The following is a 24,160-nucleotide window of genomic DNA, read 5'->3' as shown; positions in this document are numbered from 1 at the left end:
CTGAAAAGTTGCTATTTTTGAGATACGTGTTGTTAGAATTTAGCCATCGATACATTAATTATTCACCATTGATTTGTGATTATGCCTGTTATTTATTATCCATATTATATTACGTTTTCACTGACCTTATGGCTTTAGTAACTTATTGGTTCTTTTTATCGGTCTATTTCAATCTTTTGGAATTAGAGGAGCAACAGTTAAAGCTATTATAAATTATGTTATCAACACAATTTTAAAAACATACTTTAGAAAAATGTTTTAAGGAAGGTAAAATTTTTATGAGAATGATTTTTATTAGTACGAATGATCCCTTTAACGATATTGATTAGTAAATTTGGATAAATAAAGAAAAAGAGACTTACGAACATTTAATCCCTAATCTAAAGATTCCATTCAACTTTCAGCCTGAGTTTTAGAGATTATCAACTCATTGCCCACTTTAATTTATTGGGTGCATATTTTTAAAAATCTACGAGAGCACCGAAAATAAATATTTTTTAATAAAATTCCATCCTTAATTCCATTTGTCACCAAAAGTTTTCCATTTTCGGCAGAAATGTGCAAAGAAATGCAGTTGGCTGCTCGCTAGGCGCTGGTGACCAAAGGTGACCAAAGGGGATATCGCAAAATATCATTCCATTTGAACGAAAGCAAAATCGTAAAAAACAGGAATGTAGTCGAACTAAAGAAACATCAACAGAAATTTTTTAGTAGTAGGAACTGATTTAATTTCGCCGAAAATGTTCTACCCCTAACTCAAATAGTAAAAATATTTATAAAAATTCAGTACTGTTCATGGAAAGATACTTTGAGGGGAAAAAACTAAGCGAAGCTATAAGCTTATTTGAAATATAATTTATTTCTAATTATAAATATTACTTAACGAATGTTTCTGGTATTAAAATTTACTCCGCGGAATATTTGAATAAGTTTTGTTCGAAATATTTTGTTGGAAAATATTTTAACCACTGTTGTCACTCAAAATTCCTTAGATATCAACTGGATAGCTGTAAAAATACGGCAGCCACTGACATTCCACGAGTTTTAGCCAGGTGGTGTGGTCCATGATATCCGAAGTTTCATCGCTATTGGAGCAACTATCATCTTCAGTGAGTGAATCGAATATTTCACAAGATGAGGAGAAGTGAATTGGAGCGCGAGCGCCGGCTATTATGGGCCAAGTTACACTAGGTCCCTATTTTGTCGGCAGCTTGTTATTTTTCTGTATTTATGTATGGCAATCGAGGTGTGGGCCTACAGCAATAAAATCTCTAACTCAACCGATGACTGAACTACGGGGTTTGATATGGGGTAGTACCTGAACTCTCCGTACTTGTTCGTCAAGAAAAGTAAATCCTAACAAATCACTAGCATGTACTAGACAATGACAGAAATACCATACGTATTTACCATAAATTTATCGCCAAATCGATTACCCACAATTCATTTACACCTATAATAATAATAAAGATAAAGATATATATTCTTATCTACCATATACCTTGGAATCAAAGAAAGTTCACATAATTTACGCTAATTTTCTTCTCCGAATAGCAGAGCAATAGTCACTACGAATGAATAATTGGCATAAATAGATACATTTTATGCAATGTTATCACCCTAGCGATTAACCCATGATTCCATTACGACAGAAATTATTATACGGCCAAGGAGTGATAATATATATCTCTTAAAATTATTACAGGTTTTGTCCAATGGTTGGCTACCTTTCCCTGCGAACATTTTGCTTCCCTTATGAAGCATCCTTTGCTTATAAACACAGTTTTAACGCAATTAACGTTTATATAAATACGCTAATGAAAAACTAGGGTGGCTTGGTAGAAAAAGCTTGTTTCCAAATACCATTGAAACATTTCAGCTACCACAAATTCCACAACAAAATGCAATTCACAGAAAATGAAAATCAGAACAATGAACTTCTGTATCTTGATGCAAAACTTAGGATGAATGTTATGATACCTTTGCGATTGATGGCAGGGAGAGTGTTACGTTTTTCCTATGCCTAGGATACTTTAAACACAAAAAAGTGATGCAAGGCAATTTTGATGGTTATTGATCGAATCTTCAAGAATTTTTTCAAAAGAAATATGAAAACAGAAGTGGTCAGTAACACTATAATATATATACAGTCATCCTCATCAATGGCGTACCTTTGAAGCAAGCCAAGGTGCAGAGCAGCATCCATCCAAGACATCTTCCGAATCGCCCCATGTTCGCAGCTATGCGTCTTCCTTGCTACCCCGTTACTTCCTCTCCGCACGACCTTCACCCAAATCCTCGCCTCGTATTCCTCCTTGCACTCCTGTGAAGCAATCCTGGCCGTTGGAGCTCGTATGCAAGTTCACTGAGCCAGATCAACACACGAGCTATTTCACCTCACGTATATGTTGATTAATACGCACACGAGCACACAAAATAGCAAGCACTTTCTCCGCTTAGTACAAAGCTAAAATTGTTCAATGAAGAGGTTTATACAAAAAGATAACTGCTATATTACTCAGTACACTAATTCGACACTCAGAGATCAATATTTTCCACTATGGGAATATTTTTCAATAAAATACGATTTTTATTATTAGTCATGAGGGAAATAATACAAGTTACGATGATGGATTAAGTCAAAGCATCCTGCTTGCCACTTTAAAATTGAGCAGGGCCCAGGAGAGATGTTCTTTATTCCGTATCTTTCGCCCACCCTCAAAACTTATCTGAGATCAACTCAAAGATTGTGCTAAGTTCAATATATACACTCAAAAACACAACCAAACACGTAATACTCGCACTCCTGCCGAAGTTATCACACGGCGAAAAGGGTAAGAACATTGATACGTAATAAGTTACATATAAAGCATCAGTTGCTTTTAATTAATTTAAACTCTTGACATAGACTCATCAAGACTTAGGTAAAGAGTTGAAATACATGAATTCTTAGCGGTAGCATCAAGAAGTTTTCTCTTTATACTAACACCTCCGAGTTTGGAAGATTATATAAAAATGGAGTAGAACAATTAATGATTATCTTGGAGGTTAAAATTTCTATTTGAATAAATAGTGTTCCCTTAGCACACAAAAATACTCTCATTATCTTACAAGACCAAAAATAAAGAAAGAAAATACCACAAGTTGTGTTGAAATGACCATTCGCCCTATTTAATAGGATTTTACATGAGAGTCACCTAAAAATTAATTCACATCTTCGCACATGGATATTTGCAAAGTGGGGACCAAACTCACTTCTCTGAATGAGGCTTTCTTCTTTATTTCCGGAAAAGTGGAAGGCCAGTGGCGACTACAGGACCCTCGCAAAATTAACGATGTCAGATCCCTTGGAATTTCGTTACGTGCCGAAGCGTAGAATACATGAGGGGGTATGAAGCGCGACAAAGACCAAGAGTAATTGATCGACGCAGCGTATAAAATCCTTTCTGAAGATTATTCTCACTGGATAATATTTTACGATAGGACTAATTCCCTAAACAGGATAAGTGTATTTTCTCAATAGCATTTCTTCCTTGCTTTCAGTAAAATAAAAGACAGGCTGTTTGGCTGAAACCTGATAGTCACAAACGTCATCCGACCTCTTACCATAAGCACATGTAGAGAGGAGATTAATGAATATCACCGAAAAGGCTAAGAATATAATAGATGAAAGAGCAAAATTGATCGGCGAAGTAATTACGTGCCTCCTGGATATGAAAATTACGTATTTCAATGAATATGCAATAAAAATTCTATCAAGACTATCATCAGTGGAAGTCCTCTCCCACAACCACCCTTTTGAGGACTTAATTATAAAAATCTTACGCGCTGTCTCACAGAAACATAAACGTTTCTCGGATTAAAAAAAATCTACCACAAAAGTGGGATTGTGTTAGTAAAGGTCTAACGTGAAAATATTTCGAACAATCCTTCGCTATATATCCTCATATTCCTTGCAGATGCATCTGGCATCAAATGCTCAAAACCTATGAGAAAAAATTAGTATTCACGGCGTCGAGAAAATAAGGGAGTACGTAGTAGTATTTGGCAAAAGAAAAGATAACTCAGTAAGTGAAGAAGGAAGTAGGAAAAGCTATCCCTGAACGTTTAGCTCCTGAAAATGCTGTCCCATTTTACGACTCTTTCCCAACACAACCTTCGCCACTTTCCAAATATCACTCACACCACATTCTCTTCGACTATTTTGTTTACACTTCTGAAGCACGAAAAATAACAGTTTAGAACACGATGAGTCACCCTCTAAAGAGCACAGTACAGCTTTCTGGCTCGTAAAAAACGGAAGATAAGAAGTGTGCGAAGAGGAAGGCGACGTAAGATGTTTTGTTCCGCTTCTTCTCAGCGAAGGAGTCTCGTCTAAGCGGCGAATATCTCTTCTCCCGCCCGCTGGCCAATTCGCATACCACGGCAGAAAGCACGCCACACGGTCGACGGGGTCCCCTTGCGATGCACGCCCCCCCACAAGACCAGTAGCTCCCCCTAGCGGCCGACGACCGGAAGCGAAGGCAGCGGCGGGCGCTCTTTGGCAGCGAGCTCACAGAAGGAGAGGACACACACGCAAGCGAAAGGGATCGCGCCTAGCACCCGTGCCAAGTCCTCGTTATTTCTGCACACTTATGTCACACGCGCGGCGGACATACGACTAGGGAGCAATTCTCTGAGACTATGGAGGCGCAGAGAACGTCAAAAACCGCTAGTTGTTTCACCAGCAGCACCTTGATTTATCAGCTGTTCTTGTCTACAGCTGTTAGATTAAGTCATCTAATCAAGTTTTCTCTTGTTATAAAGAGGCAGCCGATGGATAACTGAATGTCCTCCGAAACAATATTTTATAGCACTTCACGAGGGCGTTTTTTTTTTAAACGCAATGCATGACATAACTGAGAATCGCTCAGATATAACTGCTCTTGATACAGATGATGAATTTCCGCACTCGTAAAAATCAGCTGATCTGTCGATAAGAAGACACAGTCGAAGAATCACCGGCAGCCATCCCAAAACAACAACTCATGACACTTCACGGGGGTGTCTTGAAGGCAATGCTAGATATCATTGGGAATCACAATCGAAGAAGCGAAGCGTGTCGGTTGTGGGCGATGAGAAATGTGATGGTAACTCAGTCACACCCTTCGCTCCGACCGCACTTTCAGCCAACGGCATGAGCACCTACGCGTGTCAAGTGTTCTCGAGCACGCTCACTTCGACTCTCGAGCACACGCGAGCACCCCACTCGGGCGGCGATGAGCCCAGCGGTCACGCTTCCCTCGCAGCAGACAATCGCCAGACGCGGACGGCGCGTGCCGATCGCGAGAAGACCTTCCCCAGGAGGCAGGGCTGAGTAGCTCGGCCGACGCGATGTCTCAAGAGTGGTGGTGCACTACTGGCGCACGGCCAGGGGGTGGCCCGTAATACTGCTCCCGCGGTTTCATTTCGACTCTGGCGGATAAATGCGAGGGATCGAATTGAACAGCCGCAAGGAGACCAGCCGCGTCGAGGCGACCACATGCGCCGCGGTCGGTGGAACACTGCCGGGGAAAAAGGCGAGGACAGGGAAGGGAGGGGAAGTGGAGCGAGCGCCCTTGGAGGGGAGGGTGGGGGTGGAGCGTCGCGTTTGACGGCGTCGTAGCGAGGAGGGGGAGTCAAGGAGGAGGAGGGGGGGATTGCGCAGAGCGGAACCAAAATGGAGGGGGTGGCAAAGGAGGCGAGTGGAAAGGGTAGAGATGGCCCCCAGAGTGTCAGCTACTGGCAGGAGGGGAGAAGAAGGCCATTTATTAGCCACGGCAATAAATAAATTAGTTGGTAATTTTACGCCCTAATTAATTCATTATCCTTTACTGGTTTCAACGAAGTAACACACAGGCGACGTATTAATAATACAAATAATGGGTAGAGAGATTTTGTCAATAATATTGCCAGAGACAACCTTTCCATACTTAATTTGTAACCATAAATACGCGAAATGTTAGCCCTCGGAATGGAAGTTACCAGTAAATGAAGAATCTTTGCGTCGGAACAGATAGAATACAATAAAGTAACAAGTGAGAATAAATTTAAAGAGTCAGAGTATAAGTCTGACAATGAGAAGGGCTTCAAGAAATGGCATCTCCCTTATTTCCACTATTGTTTTCATTTTTACCAACGATGGTGTAATTACAGAGTAATATTATCAAGGTGTAAGGATAAATACGAAGTGATTTATTTGTGATGAATAGCTTAAAAACAGCATACAACACCTAATATAAAACTCTAAATGAGGTAGTAAGAGGGACAAGGCGTAAATAGGTGCGGATTTGAAGGTATTGAAGCCGAATAGGAAAGAGGCTAATACCTTTTAATGAAGGGATATGAGGTAATAAAATTTCATGACAAAATATGCTACGATATGCTTAGAGAAATATTAATTTTAAATTGAAAATAGAATGAAATAGATAATAAAAATAAAAATTAACGTAAAATATCAGTTTGCATACATTAAAGACATGTTATGGAATGATTAAAATTGGAAATGCATAATTTTAAATTTTTGCTTGAGAGAACAAACTACACTGACAACATAAAACATGCACCAACAATTAAATCCGTTGTTAATTAACTGGTTAGGATAAACCATTGTTCATTAGAACGGCTAGTGAACGCGGCTGCAAAAAATAATCAATAGACATTGTCGGCGATAGATTGCGTCGAGTAAAAAGGAAGGCAAGAAGCTGGAGGAGTTATAACGGTGCGACACCGCCGATGAGGATTAAAAATTACGATCCATCGGGTTCCAATTTAACCCTTAGACTACCATTTTTTTCTCCTTAATTTACAAACTTTTTATTTGTTCCTATCTCTTTATTATGGTTTCAAGAGGCCATAGGGTCATTTTCTTACATGTCAGATCACGTGTTTTCGGCAGGGGGGTGTGGGACATATATGTCCCACTGGTACTAATGGGTGGGACACATATGTCCCACTGGTACTTACGGATGGGACACAAATGTCCCATTGGTACCTATGGTTGGGACATGCATGTCCCATTGGTATATAAGGTAATTCAACTATCCACACCAATACAAGGGAATAAATACGTTTTGAGAAAAACATTTATTTTGAAATCGGCATACGTGTAGGTACAAAGAAGCAAAATACACAAGAAAAGAGATTGAGATTGAAATCGTCATGAGGGTTACAATTGAAAAAAGTAGATAATAAAGAGTTGAATAAAAAATTCTATTATTACAAACAAACAATACTTCAGTTTGACAAAAAAATTGATGAAACAGACAAATCAAGTTTTTGAACCCTAGGTGTGATACGGCGTAAAAAAATTTTTACATAACGGTATGTTACACATACAGCAAATAGTGTTTGTTCTTTTTTCCATTTTGTTCTGCGCACCTCGACCAGCGTCTCCTGGTGTTACCCTCAATAGGCAGATGGTCACCCACATTTATCATGAGCTTAGCTGCTTTCGATGGCCTCCCTCTGCATCTTTTGCGTTTTACATAGCTTTTTTCTTTCCCAGTTGCCATCAATTTTTCGGCCAGTGGAACAACGAAATGTAGCAGTTTTACATTTTTCTTTGTTATTTCCTTGTGTAAAATCCATGCATTCACCACTGCTAGCATTAGTAGTTTGTAAAATACCTTTTTCCACCACTTCTTTGACCGCCTGGCGAAGTCATACAGGCAAACCTTTTGGTCGGAGAGATCTACTCCTCCCATGTATCTATTGTAGAAACAAATAGCGGCCGGACAGTCTACCACCAACTTTGTACCATCTTTTTGTTTGCGATTTGCAGTGTGCGCTGTAGTATCGTGGAAGTTGCTAAGAACAGTAACTTATTTGCTGTCCTGCCACCTTATTGCTATTGTCCCATGCTGATTCACAACAAACTCATACTCTCCCCTTTTCAATTTTCCTTGGAACTTCGGCATATGTTCTCTTGAACTGATAGCAGTAACCACTGATGGAAATTTCATGGTATTTATCAATTGTAAACTTGTGAAAAATCTGTCAAAAATTAGTGTGACATCTGGTTTTCTTATCGTCTTACATAGAGATAGAACAACTCTCTCTCCGTGAGTGGTCAATGCAGAATAGTTTTGTCCGGATTCTTTCCCAGAGTAAATATTCAAATCATATGCATACCCAGTTACTGCATCGCAGCGCTCCCAAATTTTTATCCCTCTTTTTGTTGGTTTCATAGGAAGGTATTGCTTGAGAGAGGATCTGCCTTTGAACTTTGTCATGGACTCATCAATGCTCTGGAACGGACTTTCTTCCTTTGCCTTAGGAAATGTATGTTTGAGGCAAGAAATTACCTCATCAATATAATATGTTTTTGAAGAACCCATAGGTTCTTCAGGATCATTGAATTAGAGCTTTGATGATAAAAATTGGAATCTATTTCGTGCTATTGATTTTTTGATGGCCTCATTTCCCAAAGAAAGGTTGTGGGACCAATAATCTGAAATATTTGGTACTTCGTTGTAGCTCATTACGAGCATAGAGCCAAGGAGCAACATAATTTCCCCAGGATCGGTGTCTCGCATAATGTTATGTTTTCCCTTTTTTCGCAATATATCCAAATGCTTATTCGTACTTTGACTGTTGAATATAAATAAGCTGTTAGGAAATAATTGGAGAAAACAGTCCATTTCATCCAATGGCCAACTATCCGAAATCAATGGCATTGTAGGTCAATCAGGTATGCAACAATGTCTCGAAAGGAATTGTATCTTTGATGTAGTCCACATAATCTCACTCGGAATGTCACTTGTCGATAAAAGGGTAGAATTATTGCTTTCCTCTGTACTTACGATGTCTTGGATGTCGTCGGACTTTTTCATTGCTCTCTTCCAGAAATCTCTCATCAGTATATTCACTCCCCTTACTATTTTCAAAATCAACCCTGTATTTTTCGTCGGATGTATCACCAGATGACGCGTGTTCGTTTGATGATTCGCCCACCGAAATTTTGTTGTCAGATGCATCCAACATCTGGAGTAATTATTCTTCATTGCACTTTCTCTTGTGGCTCATTTCTTGTGACTAAAATGGAAATGAATATGTAAAGGCTGTTATGGAAGCAATTATGTACAAGGACACCAAATCACATTGTGGCATGTTTACTCACCTGGTATCAATCTACTCCAGAGGTTACACAGAAGTAGTTGTAAATCACTGTAATCCTCAAATAGCTTCAAATGACTGAAAGAAAGAGCCTCATCTAGAAGTGCTCGACGCAGTGGTCAGTATCACATGGACACATATAGCAGACTTATTTATCAGACAACGTACAGAGCCTAAAAATTTACCATGTGGTAAAAGTTCATAACGTCAAAATAACAACGGTAAGCCAGAAAAATTATTTCACGTCGGCACTCATAATTGCAGATGTGACAAGGGATAAATCATTGCGCAAAATGAAGAGTGGTAATATTGTGCAAAAAACAAGTATCCTAAAGTAACATGGTTATATACTTATCATTGTAGAATTACTAGCCAAGTCTAAATTTCCTCTGCTATAAAACCAGAGGTGACAATGAAAATCTTATTCAAAATGTCAATGTACTGTCATCTGTTGGCAAAATAAGAACTAAAAGTCGGTAAGCTCTTCCTATACCAATGGGACGATATCGTAGGTGTTTATAATAGGCCTACATCCCAAAGGTTGTTTTGTAAATCTACCTGGGACATATGTGTCCCGTTGGTAGTCTAAGGGTTAATGGCCGAGTGGGGAGAGGAAGGAGTTTAAGGAGGGTTTTCATGAAGGTAATTAGACTGATTATCAGTCCCTAACTTAAATACCAAGCAATTAGTTATGGCCTATGCCTACCTTAAGTCCAAATCAATGAGCAGTACCTAAACAATTGAATGGTTTGCGGCGTAACTTCGTGAAATTGCCTCATATTAGAATGAAAAAACTTTGTAAATTTCACATTAATTTAATTTAATTCACATTAATTTAATTCACAATAAAATTAATGTGAAATTTACAAAGTATTTTCATTCTAATATGAGCAGTACCTACTCAAGGAACAATGCACAGAAAAGCATATTCGTTTGCTATTAATTTAGAGGAGACGACAGAAATCTTACGTCATTCGCCGCAAGAGGGAAGGGCAGAGAGAGACCCGGCGTCGGCGTAGCCTGCTCCTAACGAAAGGCGTCAAGCAGACCACTGATTAGCGTTTAATCTGACGGACAGAGCACTTTTTCAAATGATCTCCACACATTATTAAAGTAGGGATCGGGCGGATTCTGAAGAAAAATCTCTGACACCACAGGTATTCGAACCTGGGCCCATGAGGTGTAAAGCCAATACAATGGCCACCAGACCAAACCAATCTCCAGAGTATAATCATATTCAGTCGAGAATACACGTACGAACATTATCCGGTGGCCGATTAACATTCGTAGGCTATCCTTTACATTATTAATTATCATTATTGCCCAACACCGTTACCGAACATATAGCTTCACCGCCATATACTCTCAAAAACTCTTATTTAGTCGCTGCTGGATCAACTTTTTGGAATATCGTCATGTTAGTATATATGCCATGTTAAGTATTGAGAGGAATAACGCTATAGTATATTTCTACAGAATGTTATTAAATCCACCCGGTTAAAAATGCACTGTATCATTTTCAAGGGTACTTACCCCATTTTCAACTTTTACCCTCGAGGATTACTCTGCGCCAAGACCGTTTGGACAAGAATAAACACCGCGCGAAAAATTACTATTTGTAAGTTATGAATCCCACTAACTCATCCATACCCACACCAGGATGGTTTGTATAAGTGAGGGTATTGCTAACCCTGAGCTAAGCCGTGCGATTAATTGAAAAAGAACGTCCTCAACAGACTCTTTAGTGATACTTTAGTCATAAAAAATTTATCTATATTTTCAAATTAAAGATGCACGCAGACTTCAACAGAGGCGTACTTCAAGGGCCAGAAAATTTCGACATTATTGTGCATGGTTATTTTTCACGATATGCAATGAATACGTCCGTTCAAAGAGAACTTATGCAAACTCCTACTACCTCCTTTAAAACAAAGGAGAACAAACTCCTTTACGCGGACCACCTCGCCACGCTATCTGGCAACGCTCCTTTCACTAGGCCATCAACGAGTTTTGTTTTTTTGGCGATTATAGGCCTCACTACGATTTAAATCTGGGATTCTTTGGATCGTAGCCAAGCACACTGCCAATTACGCCTCTACGCTCCGGCTCCGCAAAATAGATTTCTAGTCTTTCGGGTCATCAGGAACACAGGTTTGGGTCGCATGGGAAACTGCACGCACCACTGACGGCACTAACCTTGGTGCGGCCCAGTTTCAGCCAGGGGCGCTTCAAAAACCTTTCGGATGTCGCGGACCGCAAAAAAAAATCCCCCTCACCCCACGCCGTCACGGGCCGATGCGCCTCTGTGTAGGGTCACCAACTCCATGGCGCCGAAATCCGCTCCAGTGCCCACCTCAGAGTACAAGGAGCCGCGTATACAGACACTGGAATTTAAAACTGGGCTCTACCATGTGTAAACAAAATGCTACGCACGACTGACCACGACCAAGTGGATTACATGGAGGAGGTCCCATTTCATCCCGTAGAAGTTTGACTGCCGTTGCCGGTTTGGGCACATTTTAATCCATTTCCAAACATGCCAACAGCTCGGCGATGAGTAAAGTGCGAGCAATTGATTTTCAGTATTTCCAATAGAGTATCTTCACTCGTGAGGAATGACAAAGAAAAGTCATGAATTCCACAGATCGCTTCATCGAAAATGTAAATTTCGGCTAGCAGCTCTAATAATAGCTTATTCCTCCCAGAAATCTGGAGCGCTCTTACGGTCAGTGACGCACGTGGTGACAATTGTAAACCTTTTTCAATTCGCGGTGGGTAACAACACAGTCAGTTGCCGACTGGATAACCCTTTTTTATAATACTCATAGACAGGACCGCCACTTGAAAAATGTTTTGTGAAAGCTTACTCACATAGTGTTTCAACTCAAAGGTTGGTTTCAATAGGTCAGGGTAGAGCTCACCCCGATCTTAGCCACAAAGGTGGGAATTGCATACACTCAGGGAAGTGGGGGTGGCAAGTCATTTTCCTTAGCTATATCGCAATTCGATCATTTTGGTTTGCGGTTTACGAAGGCTGCACCCAGATTCTGAACAACTCCCAGGACTCCTCTATCAGCTGGCAATTTCTTTACCTAATAAGGTACCATATTCCCTTGTGCTAATTATGTCTTAGGAAAAAAATATATTGGGGACGTGGGTGTAAAAATTGTGGGATTATAAAAACATCTAGAAACAAAATTTCACTAAAACACATAATTTCGAGCCTTTCCGAGTGAAAAACAACGGACTGGTCAAGAAGGAAGTCATTCCTCACAAAGAGGAGTCTTAGTACAGCTGAAAATATATTGATTATTTACGAAAAATATCAATTTATAAATACATTGGACATAATTAATGAATGACAACAATACGTTATCAATACTCTACGCATGGCTGAACGTCGAGTGCCAGCTAAGCCGATTGCAATACCACCACGACTCAACCACTAACGGATGCTGGAAATTTATTGAAGCATTAGAAATCCGCATCAGAACTTCGCCCACCAGAGAATCGCCAGGGTTTCCCGACTCACAATGTGCTTCGAACCGAATTAAAGGTTGGTTAGGTTATTCGTGAGAAGAGGTCGTCCCCGGACGAGGGATTGACTTGTGAATTTCAAAGAGTCAAAGTAAGGGAAGTCGCTGTCACAAATCGCACTTCTAGGATAATATGTGCTGCCATGTCTATTCCTTAATTCGCGGAGAACTCCAAATTTAAGTCCATATAAGTGATTTCCTTACTTCTATGTTTCAATTTCCCACTCTAAGTGGATCTTTCTTTTCGTGGAATGCTCTCTTTACCTGAACCATTCTACATATAATTATTTTCTTGTGTCAGCCATTGCTAGTCATTCTGCTCCCCAAATTAAAATTATTCGCCCATTCCACATTTTTCCTCAATTTTAATGATACCTTTAGCTTTCTCTCCTCTGCTGCATACGTATATCTCATTTTTATTTGCGCTTATAACCCCTACATAACGGATGATAAAAAAATCTGCTTTTTTCAATCAAATCAATTTTTTTTCAAAAAATCTTTTTTCGTTCACTGAGCGGTTTCAGTAGACACCAGTAGGGTGAAAAAAAGCGTCCTGCAGCACCTGCCATTTTTAATTACCTCCCCCCTACAATTAATTACGCTCCGCCATCTTTAATTACGCTATCACGTGACTTTTTAATCGACCGTCACTTGTTTTATTGATCGTCATTTGTTTCCCTTTCGTATTCGTATCGTTATTCATCTATTTTCGCTTATCATTTGCTCTCTCTGACGTTATTTACTATTTCTCCTTTCGTTTATTTTCCTAATATATAGACTGGCACTTGTTTTATTGATCTTAACTTGTTTCTCTTTTGTCTTTTATCTATTTTCGCTATTCAATTATTTACCCCTCCACTTCTCGTTTGTTTTCCCAATATCACAAGATTTTCGACCGTCATTTTCTTTCCCCAAGTTGCTTCCCCTCCACCCCCCATCATCGTCCCCCCTCCCCTTAATCGATGGAGGTTCTGGGTCCGATAGGAAATAATTCGTCAAATGAAAGAGATAGAGGTGTTAGATAATTTTTTTTGTTTTTTATTTCATGCATGCAAGTTTACAAACAGTGACACTATACATAAATTAACAACAATCACCATCTAATACTAATTTTCTTTTACAATTCATGGGTGATACAGACGATACATAGGTTTTATTGGTCTGCAACAGTTTATCCAATTTTCTAACACCAATATTTTCGTTAATCCATCTCTGTAATTTTTCACAATTTTTTACTGCACACGCATACTTTTTTGTCTGATGAACACGGAGACTACACATTACCCCTTCTGCTTCTGGAAGCGTTTTGAGGCTAGGCACGTTAATAAATCTTTCCAGCTCTATAACGGGGCGATTAATGAGCGTGGATATCGCAACTGATTTTTCTAATCCTTTGGTAAAGATAAAATTATATGGCATTGTTTCATTCTCGATAATATCATTTAAAAGATAATATGGTACATTTCCCAACCAATGGTCAATTCCATGGTAGTGATTAACAAGCCAATAATTTTCTCGACTGTTATCAAAAATTGGTGGAAGTTTAAAAACCCACGACTTTCCTCGACCGGAATCTAAATCTTTTATTGCCAATTCACGTATCACAAACAGTTTTTCTTGTCCTTGAACACATGCTTGGAAGTCGATAATAGCTTTGCCCATCCTTCCACATACATCGGGTCTAGGGGAAAATATGTTGTGGCAATGATTGTTTGCTCCACTCCGAATATAATCTTCATATCCTCTATACCCAATCTCCGAGCTGCATGCTCGAAAGGTAGGAAGTATTGTTCCAAATCCATCTGATTTTGATCCACTAAATCCACAGCGAGTATCACATTGTCTAGCATATTTGCGAGAACATGCCATTCCTCTTTATTTAATGCAACTGTTTCTTTTCCTTGAATGGAAAACACAGCGTAATTAATTTCAAAATATTTCTGGAATGAGACGGAGAAAATAGGATTGGCTACTCCGTTAGGGAATTCTGGAATGACTGCACCAGAATTTAAATATTCCGTGATGTGATGTTTGTTATGTTTAAGAAGGTAGAGGTCGTTGTTAAATAGATCAATTACATCAGAGTCATCCGATATTCTCGCAAATGCTCGTCCACCGCTTAGCCCCCAACCGATGCGAAGATTTTTTTTACCACCAAGTGAAGCACCAAGGCAGTATAATACTTTATAATCCTCCAAGGGTGAGGGTAATTTTATCGAGGATTTTATGTGTTGTAAACGACTGGTTTTTTTTTCTATCTTCCTCGAATAATTTTTTCTAGGATTCTTTCCCTTTTCTCGGGTTAACACGAGTGACGTTGACGGCACGTCCAATCCGGTAGGTACCTGGATACAGACTGATTCATCGGGTGATATCTTCTTTTTCTCTCCCTTATTCATATTATTTTGTTTACTTCCCTTTTCCGTTTCTCTACTCATCTTCCGCTTTCTCGAAGATGGCTTGCAAGACTTTTCCTTGGTAATATCTTTAGGTAGCGTAAGACCATCCACGAGTTTCACTCCGTTCGAGGAGAGCGTGACTTCTTTCCTGGAAGACTGCATCATGACTAATCGTTTTCACAATTTACGCAACCTATTTCTCCAAGTACTTGTCTCTACTAATGCGCAGCAAGATTGAGACCTTGGATTACATTTGCGATTTATCCGTCCACGTCCAAACACGCGAGAAAAGATCGAGGTCACTTTACAATCATTAAGCTCGGGGTGGGGAAATAGCCGGGTGAATTGGGTCAGCGTACGATTTATTGACTTGAAGTACGCATACAAACAGCAGTACTCCCCGCATAAATCAGATTTGAAATTTTGCAACCGCTTACTATTTTTCTTTACCGAGGAAAAGCGACGAAGAAAAACTAGTATATCGGGTACGAAAGGAGGCAGCGCGTATGAGTCGAAATATTCTGCGCGTTTTAGATTGATCACATGAATAGCAACCCAATGAATTCCAGGACGTGTAGAAGGATCAAAATTGATTATATATAATCCAGGTTTGATGTTGATTTTCTTAATAATATCGGATGCGAAAACTCCTCGAAAAAATGCTCGCGTATTTCGATTACTCGTGAGAGCTCTTATAATTCCATTTGTATCCATAATGCCCGCAGTGCCTAATTGCTTATGTCCAATTTAAGGTGACTTCCCTGTTTTTATTTATTAAAATTTCAGAATCGTACTCGGCATAAGTAAGAACTGTCACTGCGTGCTCGAGGGGTTTTTTAAATTTACCATGTAATCGTAAATTCCCCATGCGAGATAGTGAAACGTGATTTTCACTCACGGAAGCATCACGAGTGAGATTCCATGCTAGCACAAAGTATCCATGTTGAAACATTTGTAACGTAATTTGGTTCCCGCCATCGGCATGGTGTAATCCCAGTGCGGAGAAAAGCTGTCTATAAGCACGTGTGCAAAACTTTTTTTGTACTGTATCGAAGTCTGTTTCAATTCCTCCACACGGATATTCTTGATCATCGACAAAAACAGAACAGTTATACAGGCTAAAGTGACGAAAATTGAATGGATTTTTATTTCTTTTTCCGAGGAATGCATTATCCTCTATCATAACGGCTAGAAGTAAATTCGGGATCCGGCCTAAAATTAAGTTATCATTGTTAAACATGCTGCTATTCGCAGGAATCGTGAATGATTTCATTTCAACACGTTTATAAGGTAAAATACTAGACATTCCGTCTGAGAGTATTTTTGCATGTGCAACTAGAACGGAATGATCAAGGTCATAATGAGTTGCGTAAAGTGTGGCATCTTCAATTTTCAGAACTCCTTCTCCGTCTGGTTTATCCATTAGAAAGAATGTAGGTTTTGCAAAAGACAGTTCAATGTCTACGTCAACGTTGTTCAGAAGTAGCCTGGATTGATGGAGTACGTCTGCATGTAGTTTCCCTTCCAGTTCTATAAGGTTGCTATTTTCAAACATTTCTTTCCTAGTTTTTAATCCTGTATTTGTTTCAAGACTATCTAAATCTTCTCCATTATCAAGTACCCAACCGATACACTGCAAGTGCGTACGTGCCGCATCCGTTCCATAATTAAGCAGATTTTCCAAATAACTACGGTAGGCGTAATGTTCCGACGTTGTCACTCTTCGCCCATTCAGATACACATTGCAATTTTCAAAAAGAGAATGGAGTATGTTATTTACAATTCCTGGTTGCTCTTGACCACTCACGAACGATTTGTTTCCATTCAAGATTTTGAGCTTAATATTCAGGGATATATCGTTCAAGTCTATATATCTATCACCGTTTCCTTTGATGGAAAATTTTAATTCTGAGTAGGTATCTAGAGCAGTCACTGGTTTGTATGCAACTATTCGGTGGCCTAGAATACTAGCTTGGATGGGACGACGAGAAAATATATCCAAAGACGAGGGGATAACCTGCGTCATTTTCGTTGATGTACCTTCCACCGTCCCAGCCGAAAGACTAATATAATATTTCATTGGATTTGTATTATAATGAAAATATATCCCTTATGCCAGCACCTCGCTGTTTTTTCCCACGTCCTTTCCTTCTCCTTACTGGTCTTCTAATTTTCTTCTTCTTCTTTGAGATGGGATTTCGTTTTATTCTCTTCACCTTTTTAACCTTTCTCTTCTTTTTAACGATTGGAATTGCATTCACAGCCGCTTTTTTTCGTGGTCTCTTTGCCGTGCGTAGACCAGCACCCACCATTCGTTCGACTTTTTCTTCGGCACGTCTTTTTAAATTACTACCCGCCTCTTTAAGACGAGTTTTTAAAATTTCCTTTCCAGGCTTTGTACCGATATCTGTGAGGGCACCAATTCCTGATTTTACAGCCTCCTCCCCAACTGCTTTCAAACCGCTAGTGAAAAGAGGTCTCACGGATCGCCAAAGCCCGCTAAAAAAACTCCCTAATCCGTTCCCTTTCTGTCTATATTGACTGGCTCGATAAATGGGACCAATCTCACCACCTTTTTGTCTTGAAATGTAATATTTCAAGTATCGATCTACATCCGTAGACATCTTGATGGGAACTGAACTTTATGAAAATTATTCCTTTTTTTTAAAGTGAAGAATCAATCTTGCAGGTTCGATGCTCGATTCAAAAGGGTATGATAGACCCATTTTATCTCCCAGAAATATCTCAATACTATCAAATTCCATCCGTTCAACAGGGACATAATACGGTTGTTGAAATACTTGATGTCTACCCCTTCCAATGTTAATGACTCTTAAACATCTACTCATCGTGTCGCCTATAAATTGCGGTTTCACGAGATCGTTATAAACAAATACGATTCCAACGTATTCCTCTTCCTTGATTTTTGGTGGTTCTTTCCTTTTAATTTCCAATGTGTCAGATGAAGACGTTGGCAATGCCTTACTAGGTGAAAGGATTACCGCATCTTTAGAAATACCATCACCTTTATCCAAATTTGCTATTTCGATATCATATTCTAATAGCCTGTCTTCAGGTATGGACTCTCGAAGTTCACTGAACAATGAAGACAATGTATATCTTGGTTTCGTTAACGTGATTTCATGCTCGTTGTTGAGCATTCGAATAGACACCTTATTGCTCACTGGTGCGCTAACGCGTGGTAATGATATTTCCACTAACCCAACAACCCATTTTTCTCTTTCACTGAGAGTGATTCTCCGAGCAAGTTTTGTGCGAAAATGAGCGATCGAATTGTCTGGGTAAAATTTTGCCGAACTGTCGCTAAGTAGTGTGATATAAAAATCATTCATATTAGCTTAATTGTTAAGCAATCTTTTCACAGTGGAAGCTAATATCCAACTGTTGAAACTGTCGTCGTAACCCTTCCATTTAACGAAATATTCCAGCTTAGCACCTTTTCCTCTCCGTTTTAAAACCCTTTCAATTTTGAATTCAGTATTATCAGTTATTCTACTTCGTACTAACTCTTTTCCGTAAAAAGAACCTCGTATTTCTTCACCATTTAAATCTTCCAATTTATATGTGGGTATGAGAAAATCCCTTGAAATGGATTTCACTTTAAATATTTCTGTAGAATAATTCGGTGTGTAACCTTTAGCGAATGGTAACTTTTCCTTGCTAATACGAACATGGTCACCAATCTCAAATTTCCTACCGCCATCATCTTGCTTAAGTCGTCTTCTCGACTGATACACAGCAGTTGAAAATGCACTCGATTCGTTTACTTGAGAAGGAGCAATTCCAATACTGGAATGCTTTCGATCATTGTATCCTTTGAGTAGCTTCGGGAGCACACTCACGTAATTATAAGTGTTATTTTTTGTAAAATATTTATACATTTTACTTTTCAACGTTCTGTTAAACCTTTCCACAATGGAGGCCTTAATGTCGGGATTATTTATGGAAAAGAATTTAACTCCTCGCTCGTCGAGAAATTTTTTGAATTTAACATTAACAAATTCACCACCTTTGTCACTTTGAATTTTCAATGGTTTCCGTTTGTTAAAAATCGAGCGAAAAGCATGTATCACACTTTCAGGTTTCTTATTTTTTAAGGGTTTAGCCCATGCATATTTTGAAAAGAGGTCTATCACCGTAAGAAGATATTGATAGCCATTATTATATTTTTTCAGAGATCTCATATCATTTAGATCACACTGCCAAGTTTCATCGATGTATGACACTTCGTAATGATTTCTACGAAATCTTTTTCTAATCGGTTTGTGAAGTGTATAGCTATCTTGTGACTCTAACCATTTTTGTACGTTTTCCTTTGAGAATTTTTTTCCCGATGCAGCCCATAGAGCATCTCTAGTCGAAAAACTAGCTGGATTGGAAGGGTCGAAAAAGATTTTGCTTAAGGATGACTCAACCATGGAATCTCTCTCTCCGTAATTCCTTTCTTCCTTTTTTTCTTGGGGTTTGATGGAGGTGTTTTTTTTTTTTCTCTCCTGTTTTCGACGATCTCCTTCGTCGTCTGATGTCTTCCTTGGAGTTTTCGGGGACATTGTTATTTTCTTTCCTTCTTTGTTGTCTAGTGATACTGCCCTCTTTTTGTTCCTCGGAGTTGGCGGTGAATATGGTACTTTTTTGACTCGTTTCCGACTTCCTCGCCTCGGTTTTGCCGGTGATGAGTCTAGGTACGCCAGGTCCATTTGATCCTTTAGCAATGATTCGTCTAATTCTTGTTTTATTTCCACGTCTTCGTCTCGGAGTTTTTGCTCGAGCTCGTTCAATAACTCCTCCATCTTCTCCTTTCCTTTTTCTTGACTCTTTTCCCATCGGTCTTCAATTTCTGTGTAATTTTTCAATATGTTTCTTCCTTTATTCTTTAAATCGTTGATTTTTTCAGCCTTGGGTGTATTAATTCTTTCCTCTGGAGTTCTAACCGTCTTAAGATCCGCGAGAGGAATGCTATCCTTAGATTTCGAATTGTTTTCTAAATACGAATTAAGTAATCTCTTATAGTATTGCCATTTCAGAGAGTCTGCAATGTCTTTACGGTCTAAAATCCTCCGCATTTCTTTATCCAAATTCGGAGTATTATTATTTCCATTGCCTAATTTACTAATAACCCCATCCCTAGGGATATTCAATACTCGTTTTCCTCTTTTAACAGACTCCAGCTTTTTTTTTTTTTTGCTTACCTTCCTTCGATTTCCCATTAAAATCATTGCTTTTTGGAGGAGAAAGAACGTTTACTAAATCAAGTGGAGGTAAAAAATCGTCACGTTTACTCTCTGAAACATTTTCTAGGTACGCATCTAAAATTCTCCTATAGTGATGCCATTTCTGTGAATCCTCTAAGTCCTTTCGTAGTAAAACAGAATGCATTTCCTTGTCTAATTTAGATAATTGCTGCTCAGTTAAATTTTCGGATTTCACGATATCGTCCGGATTCACCAACAGGAACTTTTGAAAACTCATATTAATTATTTAATAAAACTACCTATTAAACCACTAAGCAGAGAACCCAATAGGACTGGTAAAAATCCCCCTTTTTGACTCAATAATCGCCGCTTTTTTTTCAGAGGGACTTTGTAGCAAGCTATTTCTCTAATAGCCTTCTTAAATCTGGTCAATTTCTTCTTAGACTTCGGGCTTATATGAACGTTACCATTTATAATATTTTTACAACACTCGCTTAATGTTTTAATGAGGTCTGAATTTCCTGCTTCAATTATTTTCCTTCTTCTGTGTGGACTAGCTTGACTTATTTCTTTCAAGAGACCTTTATTTCGCTTTAATCTTTCCAATTTATTTTTTCTCATATTTACGAATTTTTTTTGTTTTACAAAGTTTTTTCTTCCATAAGCTTTAATGGGGTGTAAACTTCAGTGATCTCTTCAGGAAAGATATGAGTTCTGAATCTCAGCCGATTGTCAGTTTCCTGAGCAAAGTCTAAGAGTAAATAAGTGTAAGGTTTTGAGGTAACCTGCATATATACCTCAGTCAGCCCTCTTGAATCTTGAGGATAGACTTGGCTCGCTAAATATCTAAATTGTGACCGATCCCTCACATTTCTGAAGCAAACAATATATTTTGCGTTAAGAGATATCGTGCGTGAAAATGGGGAACGATAGAAAATATTTTGACTTATTAAAATTATCGAAATATTGCAATGATGCGATCCCTTTGTAAATAATTCGCTAACCTTATTGTTGTTAAAAGAGTCATGCATTAAATCATCAATTATATATAAAGTTGGTGTCTTTTGTGGGTTGATGAAACTTTCGGGGAGTTCGTTTAAAAAATTTACGCCTTTAATTAATGGTTGACTATTTGGTGTAGAACACCATATTATCTTGGATATATTCCCTTCAACTAAATGCGGTAAATTTTTTAGGAATCGCAAAACAAAATTTGTTTTCCCACAACCAGACGGACCAGCACAAATGCACGTGAATGGATGTTTCCATTTCAAAGACATCTAAACACTCTCACCACGTTGACGGGACCTACTTAAATGCTTTATTATAGTAGATTCAATTAATTATAAATGTTATCCGCTGTAATGGATTGCTTGAATTTAAAAAAACACTTATATAAAATTTATTTTCATTTATTATTAGTTTTTATGATATGAAAACATTAATAGAGGATAATAAATATATATATTGTTAGAAAATATATCAATGTTTTTTTTTCACAATATGGTATCATTAGTTATTAAACAGAACCAATAGATTTACTGTTATAAAAAATATATTTTTTGAAAAAAAAACAAAAAACAATTAGTATATTACAAAAAATCAAAGCAATTAATAGATTACAATAATTATAAATATTGGTACAACAGAGATGATCAATAGATTTAAAAGAATTTAACAATACAAAAAAAGCAATTAATAGATTACAATAATTATAAATATTTTTTTTTTTACAACAGAGATGATCAATAGATTTAAAAAAAAAATTTAACAATGATCTTCACTATATCTCAAAAGATTTCACAATTATTTTACTGTTTTCTCAATCACTATCTTCACTATCCGTCAGCATGTACGGGAACATTTTCAGTCTTTTAAATACTGAATGGTCGTTAAAATAACTTTTATAATTGAATCTCTTTAACCTCGATTCAATTATCTTGACATCGTTGACATACATAAAATCAGTTACCTCCTCTGTTCCACAACTGGGTATACAATAATCTGTTGGATGTATGTCAGAAAACAGCGATCTTATACAGCAGTTTTCACACCAACTACTTAAGCACGATACTATTTTGACTGGATCTCTAACTAAAATACTTTTTTCAACAACACTAAAAGTATCTGCAGAATAACTTTTAACAAAACTTGTTATATCTTTGCATTTATCTAGCACTGGATAAAAACACATAGGGCAGAGTAATTCACGTCGGCCATTCCTTTTGTTTTTAACAAAATGCTTGAACTTTATGTGTATCGGTGTTCTTCCCCTTAGCATTATCACAATTTGTCCATCAAAATATCTTAAATCTCTTATCCCAAAGTATTCCAAGAGAGTAAAATCTCTTCGGAAAATTATATTTGCAACTGTTTTTCCTCTGGCTAACAAGTAGCTGAAATGTGTCAGCGCTGACGGGTTCATTTCTTGTACACCTTTATCAATATCTGTCCGCATCAACTCTTTAAACAGATGCGGATAGTAGTTTCTTAATAACTCGGCAATTTCTATTAGATCCGCCTCTCTGCCTGTACCACTCCAACCTCTGACTGTTCTGATACACAGCGTCTGCAGAGAATACATGATGATCGTATATTGCTGTGAAGGAACGATTCAGTCCATTTATAGGTGCATAACTTTCCATCCTTTCTTAACCTTGTTTTCGCTGATATTACAACCTCACCCATTAAGTAGGAAGTGGACTGGAAATGCATACATCAGAATGGTGACAGGCGTTGACGTCATTACTCAGAAGATTGTATCGCATCCACTTTGCGAGTGAGTAAGCATTTCTTAACGCACAAGTACTATTACGTAACTTATGGCAAGGATTTAAACATCCTATTGTCTCAAAAGAACATAATTCCGGCGCCGGACAATTAAGTTCTTTTTCCAAACATATGAAAGTGCGTTTTGTTAAATCGGAGAAGAAATTACACTCGACCTCGCTGAATGCGTACAACGCTGTAGCACCGTCAACCACAGCCTCCAAGATTGGAAGAATTTCTGCATGAGGTATCATACCATTTTCGAATGAAGTTGACTCGCATTCAAGTGGGTTTTTAAATTGGAGTTTTTTACCACCAACTGCTAGCTTTGCATTTCTTTGAAAGGTGACCCACAATACGCTATTTGTGTCAAGATCAGTCGCGGCCAATTCCAACACTCCCGTCTTAGAAGTAACTGCACTCAATACGAGCCTCATTATTACGTGTCTCGCTGGCAAGTGAAGTGGTGTTTATTGTTAGTGGATATATATACCTCTTGTGTATAAATTCATAAAAACGGCGCTTAAAACGACCCTTGTTAGTCCGTGTACCGCTCTTAAGTGAAGTTGTGTGTGTGCTTCTAACCCATCCCATCCTCAACCAATTTATTAAAATGGTCCCACTAGATCATTCCAGAATTCCTTCGGAAAATTGCGAAAACAGATTCCCGAGTGAAGAGATGGGAGAGGAGTCGCTGGATGAATTACAAACCTATTTGCTTCATCTCGATTTTGAAATTTTAATGGAGGAATTGGACAATGTTTTGAATGAAGACCCCGCCTTATTGGATATGCTACCGTTTGAGATCCAGATACATGATGGAACTCCTACAAATAATTGTACGTATGCAGTTTTACTGTTATTATCAGTTGCGGACAATCTACCACCTTTGAGCGCTGAACAATTGTCGGCTACCGCTGAACAATACGGTTTACCCCCAGGCTCGTATTTCGATCCCACGGGGACGGGGCGTTCATGGGGAGTGGTTTGGTTCGTAACGGACATGCCGAGTGCAATTGCATTGTACGTAGGGAGTCCTCAGGCGTTTGGGTTCGGGACAGTGTTCATTTTCAATGAAGACGGGGAAATTCTAGATATTTCACAATTT

General features: G+C 38.5%; 1 protein-coding gene across 1 annotated transcript in view; it reads right to left on the bottom strand.

The window, feature by feature from the left end:
* Nucleotides 1-5,530, bottom strand: part of LOC124157124 (kin of IRRE-like protein 2) — a 154,719-nt gene extending 149,189 nt beyond the window's left edge. Inside the window, exon 1 of the mRNA XM_046531629.1 lies at nt 2,172-5,530. Within this exon, the coding sequence (XP_046387585.1) occupies nt 2,172-2,232 (61 nt within the window). The 5' untranslated portion in view covers nt 2,233-5,530. The remainder of the gene's footprint in view (nt 1-2,171) is intronic.
* Between the last annotated feature and the right edge of the window lie 18,630 nt (nt 5,531-24,160).

The sequence above is a fragment of the Ischnura elegans genome, chromosome 4, assembly GCF_921293095.1.
Source record: "Ischnura elegans chromosome 4, ioIscEleg1.1, whole genome shotgun sequence".
Taxonomy (NCBI): Eukaryota; Metazoa; Arthropoda; class Insecta; order Odonata; family Coenagrionidae; genus Ischnura; species Ischnura elegans.
The sequence above is the reverse complement of the archived record's forward strand: the minus strand, read 5'-3'. Positions and strand labels throughout refer to the sequence as shown.